Source organism: Epinephelus lanceolatus, chromosome 15 (assembly GCF_041903045.1).
Source record: "Epinephelus lanceolatus isolate andai-2023 chromosome 15, ASM4190304v1, whole genome shotgun sequence".
NCBI lineage: Eukaryota > Metazoa > Chordata > Actinopteri > Perciformes > Serranidae > Epinephelus > Epinephelus lanceolatus.
The window spans coordinates 33,341,712-33,348,664 of NC_135748.1; the positions used below are offsets into that span (position 1 = coordinate 33,341,712).

General features: G+C 38.3%; 1 protein-coding gene across 6 annotated transcripts in view; it reads left to right on the forward strand.

Moving 5' to 3' along the window:
* The window catches only part of dtnbb (dystrobrevin, beta b), a 49,214-nt gene extending 43,343 nt beyond the window's left edge, over positions 1–5,871 (forward strand). For 5 of the 6 annotated variants that reach the window (XM_033642656.2, XM_033642662.2, XM_033642663.2 and 2 more), the window contains 3 exons: positions 2,404–2,493; positions 2,677–2,730; positions 3,754–5,871. In XM_033642656.2, the coding sequence (XP_033498547.1) occupies positions 2,404–2,493; positions 2,677–2,730; positions 3,754–3,779 (170 nt within the window). In that variant the 3' untranslated portion in view covers positions 3,780–5,871. Of the gene's footprint in view, positions 1–2,403; positions 2,494–2,676; positions 2,731–2,880; positions 2,905–3,753 lie in introns of all 6 variants that reach the window. The other variant, XM_033642661.2, reaches the window with a different exon arrangement.
* Positions 5,872–6,953: the final 1,082 nt, after the last annotated feature.

Here is a 6,953-nt window from a genome sequence, read left to right on the forward strand (position 1 = left end):
CAGTATCTTGCCCAAGGATACTTCAACATGCCAACTGAAGGAGCTGGGGATTAAACTGCCGATCTTCCAATTAGTGGACAACCCATTCAACCTCTGAGCTATAGGTGCCCCAGAAAATTCAGATTCAAAATTCAAACTATACTTCCCACCATAATGCAGTGATTCTACTACCACACAGCGGAGGAATGTAACTCATTACGTTCACTCACGCACTGTACTTAAGTACAAATACAGCTTTCCATAAATATTGAATATTGTACCTTTTACTCGATAGATTAATTCAACACTTAAAGATACTAATCGATAAAAAACACATATGCTTATACGATATGATGTAGTGCTACATTACAATCTACTTAGTCATATATATACAGTCAGGTCCATAATTATTTGGACAATGATACAGTTGTCATCATTTTGGCTCTGTACACCACCACACTGGGTTTTAAATGAAACAATGAATACCTGCTTAAAGTGCAGACTCTCAGCTTTCATTTAAGGCTTTTTTCAAAAATGTAGTATGAACCATGTAGGAATGACAACCATTTCTTCACACAGTCCCCCAACTTTAAGGGCTCATAAGTATTTGGACAAACTAACATAATCATCAATTAAACAGTCAGTTTTAATACTCGGTTGCAAATCCTTTACAGTCAATGACTGCCTGAAGTGTTGGACACATAGACATCACCAGATGCTGGGTTTCTTCCCTGGTGATGCTCTGCCAGCCCTTTACTGCAGCCGTCTGCACTTCCTGCTTGTGTTTTTGGTGTTTTGCCCTCAGTTTTGGCTTCAGCAAGTGAAACGCATGCTCAATTGGATTCAGGTCAGATGATATGACTTGGCCATTGCAGAACATTCCACTTCTTTGCCTTAAAAATGTCTTTGGTTGCTTTTGCAATATGCTTCAGGTCATTGTCCAACTGCACTGTGAAGCATCGTCTAATGAGTTTTGAAGCATTTGGTTGAATCTGAGCAGATAATGTAGCCCCAAACACTTCAGAATTCATCCTGCTGCTCTTGTCAGCAGTCACATCATCAATAAATACAAGAGAACCAGTTCCACTGGCAGCCATACATGGCCATGACATAACAGTACCTCCACCATGCTTCACTGATGAGGTGGTGTGCTTTGGATCATGAGCAGTTCCTTCCCTTCTTCCTTCTCTTGTCTTCCCATCATTCTGGTAGTTGATCTTTGTTTTATCTGTCCATAGTATGCTGTTCCACAACTGTACAGGCTTTTTAGATGGTTTTTGACAAACTCTAATCTGGCCTTCCATTTTTAAGGCTAACCAATGGTTTGCATCTTGTGATAAACCCTCTGTATTTATTCTAGTGAAGTCTTGTCTTGCTGACAAGAGCAGCAGGATGAAAGCTGAAGTGTTTGGGGCTACATTATCTGCTCAGATTCAACCAAATGCTTCAAAACTCACTGGACGATGCTTCACAGTGCAGTTGGACATTGACCTGAAGCATATTGCAAAAGCAACCAAAGACATTTTTAAGGCAAAGAAGTGGAATGTTCTGCAATGGCCAAGTCATATCATCTGACCTGAATCCAATTGAGCATGCGTTTCTCTTCCTGAAGCCAAAACTGAGGGCAAAACACCCAAAACACAAGCAGGAAGTGCAGACGGCTGCAGTAAAGGGCTGGCAGAGCATCACCAGGGAAGAAACCCAGCATCTGATGATGCCTATGTGTCCAACACTTCAGGCAGTCATTGACTGTAAAGGATTTGCAACCAAGTATTAAAACTGACTGTTTAATTGATGATTATGTTAGTTTGTCCAAATACTTATGAGCCCTTAAAGTTGGGGGACTGTGTGAAGAAATGGTTGTAATTCCTACACGATTCATACTACATTTTTGAAAAAAGCCTTAAATGAAAGCTGAGAGTCTGCACTTTAAGCAGGTATTCATTGTTTCATTTAAAACCCATTGTGGTGGTGTACAGAGCCAAAATGACAACAACTGTATCATTGTCCAAATAATTATGGACCTGACTGTATATGGTACCTAAAACTGACTCCACATTGACTAACTACAACATTAAAATGCTTTTGCACTTATTTGCTAGTGATAAAATTAGAATAATATAATATTCTAAAATAATATAATACTGCAAAAAGTGCTACACTGCTAAATGAGTACTTTCACCTTTGATACTTTAATTACATTTTGCTGAAAGTACTTTTAACATTCTAAATTCAGGACTTTTACTTGTAACGGAGTATTTTTAGACTGTGGTCTTTCTACATTTACTTTAAAGGATCTGAGTACTTATTCCCCCACTGCCACCAAGACATGCATTTCAGCAGCCTGTTCAAAATTTCACATAATTACACTGCATGAGTAGAAACTGCATGCGTGTTTAATCTGAAAATGTCTCTGTTTTGTAGGTGTACCTAGAAATCTTCGGAATGATCTATTAGTTGCTGCTGACTCAATCACAAACACCATGTCGTCACTGGTGAAAGAGCTCCACTCAGGTTAGTCGATAACACATGTTTCGTGGTTTGGGTCAGTTTTATCATCTGGATTACGTTCTGTTTAAGATTGTTCTATTTCCTGGAATTTAACAGGTTATTACTTAGATATCTCTTTCTGCATGTTTGTCATTACTGTAGTCATCAAAAACAATGTCACTAAAATCTCTGGTTTTATTTATGAAGTTGATGACGGGGGAGTGGACGAGGAGACCAACATGAGGAACGGTGGGGACAGAGGTAAGTCTAAATACATGCTCATAGTTTCCTACTTTAATCTTTCAGATCCAGTTATACTGTATTTAGAGTATACCACTCAAAAATAGAATGTGTTGATTATTAAGATCGGCCAAAACATAAACATGCAGTGTTTCCTTCTGTTTTTTTCAGCTGAAGCAGAATGAACATCAAAAAGTAGGAATTATAATTAATTATAATTATACATTATGCATATATAATGTAGTACGGAAGTGGAGAACAGCTGTGCTTTTAATAATTTTATTTAATTCAAGATCAGAAGTTACTTATTCTGTTATTTCCAGATATGAAAAATGTTTTCTGGTGATAATGGTTTAATCGTTGAGACAACAAGCTGTTGTTTGGCAACATACAACAACAGCCGGTTGTTTTCTCTAGTTAACAGGATAAATATGTGTTTTTAACAGAAAATTAAAGGCTATTTAATGTGTTAATTATCCTATTATCTCATGAAAAAAACATATTGTGTTGAAAAAGGAGATAATTAAACTGTCATCACAAGAAAACAACCTGCTGTTGTTTTATCTTGGAAAACAACAGCTTGTTTTCTCAAGATAACGAGATAATTAACCCACAATCACGAGAAAATGACATCCTGTGATAAGGGGATAATTAACTGAAATAAAATTATTGCAACCACAGTCGTTCTTGGCTTCCGTATATAATAAGTTTATAGAAACAAGTTGGCTGAAGTACTTTTTTTTCTGCAACTGGACAAAAAGTAGCTGGTGCTAATTATGACAGTGTTGTTTCTTTTCTTTGCTGGATTGGAAGAGTTGGCTGCACCTTTATCACACCTATATCAGCCAATAAAATACTTGTTTGGCTCCTTATAATGAACGTCTGCTACAACTCTCCATCCAAAGTAACAAAGCACCATGGCACATTGCCACAGTCATTTATACTTTTTTTTTTTTTTTTTTTTTACAAATTAATTCAGACAATGCAGGCTGTCAGCGGAACTAAATGTGCTCCTTTTTGTGCTTGTTGTGTGTGTGTGTCCAGGCACATTGAGAGTACAGAAGCACTGAGGACAAGCAACAAAACCATTCCACCCTGTAAGGACATACAGTCATCAACTGGGAAGAATCAGTAACAACAAACAACAACAACAACAACCCCTGGCATTAGCACGTAGAGTAATGCATGCTGTAATCTAACAGGATTTCACTATGTGAAAAAAACTTCACACCTTGCAGGTAGCAAGATGTGTCTAATTAGCGAGTGTGTATGTTGTCCTGTAAACAAAAACTGCTGTAATTACCCAATGATTTCCCTCATGACTGCTAAGGAATGGCTTGCTGTGCTTTCTCCCCCAACTGTTCCATAGCAGCAGATCATTCTGTATATAAAATACTGTAAACACATGACCACGGGAACGCCCCAACATGAAGGTGACAACATGTTCCCTTGTTGTTGCTTTTGTATAATTAGCGCTAGTATTTTCTTTTTTTGGGTTTGTTTTGTTTTCTTTTCTTTTATTATTTTTGCATGAAGTTGCACTCATGTCTAGATTTAGGTACTGTACCATGCTATGCCAGCTCTCTGTGGAATTATGATGACAGCTGGGGTGTCAGAAGTGTCTTGCCTCAGAATTCACGCTGAGTGTGTTTACTTGCACATCCATATTCTGAAGTTGGTTTAAAAAATTCTGGATAGTCTCCAGTTTCAGCTAAAATAATAGTTTGACATTTTGGGAAATACTACTTGCTAAAAGTTAAATAAGATCGACACTTTTCTCATATTTGTGCATCAAATATGAAACTGGAGCCAGGAGCCGGCTACCTTAGCTTAGCATTAAGACTGTAAAAAGGGAAGCAGCTAGCCTGGCTTTTTTCATTCCCTTTATACAGTATGTAAGGAATCATGTTTAATGTTAAACCTAAATGTTAGCATTTGATGTGTTGTACCGGAGTTAGCTTTAAGCTAATTTTTATGTACACATTTTCAATGTTTTTTTATGGATGGAAAAATATATAAAGTAGTAATCCAACATCTTATGAAATGGGCTTATTCACCTCTTAGTGAGAGTTAGCTGATATCTCTGCGCTAAATATGAAGCTTCCACCAGCAGTCATTTAGCTTAGCTTAGCACAGAGACTGAGAACAGAGCTAGCTTTGCTCTGTCCAGCTTACCAGCACATCTAAAGCTCACTGATCAACATTTTATAACTTGGTTGTTTAATATGGTTGGTGAATTTAGAAACAACAAGTTGTAGTCTATAGGATGTTAGATGCTGGACTATTTCTTGGCCAAACACAGTCACTTCCTGAAGTCTTGCTCTTAAAATGAGGATTAAAGGCAAAACCACAACTTGTCGTTTTTACGCTTTGCCTTATAAAGATTTAACAAGGGAGATGTTGCCAGGCTAGCTGTTTCCTCATTTCCAGCAGACCGCTAGGAACAGCGCCAGAGTTAAAGCCAATTTGACATAGTGGCCAAACCATTTAACTAAAACGTCCGTGTCCGTCACATGATGCCCTGGGGCCTAAAAGTACTTTTTCCCACAGATTTCAATTGTGAAAGAGACGCCTGAGCATCACAAATCCTGTAAAATGACTTAGTCTAGTGTTGTTTTGTAAGTCTAGAAGAGCCACATGATTAAATAATTTTATCCTCATTCAAGTAAGCAGAGGGCTAAACAGGAAGTTAGTTGCTCAGCCGGCAGAAGTCTCTGGTGCGCTTGCTGTATAGGCCCAACAATGTGGAAGATCTAATAAAAAGTCAAACATTTTTGGCTTTGTGCGCCACTGAGCAACTTTCATAAGAGTAAATAAGGCCCTGCCTACAACACAGTGCCCAGTTCTCTTTATGCATCTATGGTTTCCAGTGTTTGTGCTAAGCTAAGCTAACCACATGTTGGCTGTAACCTTATATTTACTCACAGACATGAGATTAGTATTGATCTACTTGTCTAACTCCTAGCATGATAGCAAATAATCTTTTCACAATATGTTGAACTATTCTTTTAATCATAAAAAAAAAAACATTAGTTGCAGCTCTCGTCAGGAGTCAGTTGTCCCATGGTAATATTCTTTCTAAGAACGTAAGCAGGACTATATCTTATTACAGTATACAGAGGCACATAAACAACTTGTCCTCTTTCAGGTCGTAAAAAGAAATAATAGCTTGTATCCAGAATACAGCGTGCATGTAAACACACTCGCTGAGTCACATACTGCTGCTACTGCGCTCTCAGTGAGCCACCCTTGCAAATAAGAGGGCTGTGCAAATAATAGAAACTGAGGAGGCCACTACAAACACAATGAGCCGAGTCTTGTTGTTCCCTCCCCATTAAAACTTAACTGAACACACCTGACTAGCTGGCAGCCTCAGTATTTACAGTGTAGGGAAGCACCTCAGGATGTTTAAATAGTAACGAATTAGGCAGAGTTTTAGTTACTAAATGACCACTCTACAGTATGTGAGGATGTAAGGTCATAGTAAGCAAGTAGGAAATGCTTTGATAGCTTTATTTACTTAATAAAGGAATACTGAAAATGTTTATGTGCAATGAAGGTAGGTGCTCAGGGACTGCAGAGCTACTCCAGTTACAAAATGGTCGTAATGTCCTTTAACCTCTAGACGTCACTGGCCACAGACTGAAAGGTTAAAGGTCAATGATGATTCAAAATGGAGGGTTTCATTCCAAACTTGCTTGTGATCCCTGTCGAAGATTTAGTTGAAAGTAGTTAAAGGTATACTACGCAGGAATTGTCGATTACTGTTCGTAAACACAACATTAAAACTCCTTCCTACACTGCTTGTACGTCCAATGCAAGCTACGATTGTTGGAATGTTACATCTGTAATGGGAAAACCAATACTTTGGCAAGCTAACTAAACTAACCGTCAGCACCTACCTATCCAACAGAAAACAATGATCTACTGGTTAATGCTACACTTCAGTTTACTGCACTATGCACCACCTGGGTCTGACAAACGTTAGCTAGTGGTGCCACTTATTTGGCGGTTACTGTGTGTAACACTGTCCTGACTCAACAGTGTTGCAGTGGAAATAATGTAATTAAAATTGAGCGGGTGACACTAGCTAACTCCCACAGGGTTTTGCGCACATGGGAGAAGTTTTCCTTGTGTAGGCCCTTTACAAGAAAGCCCTTTCTGACAGAAATCTATTCATTTTAACCCAAACCACAACTTCTTTCCTAACCTTAACCATGAGAACTCTTTCTGGAAGAAAACCC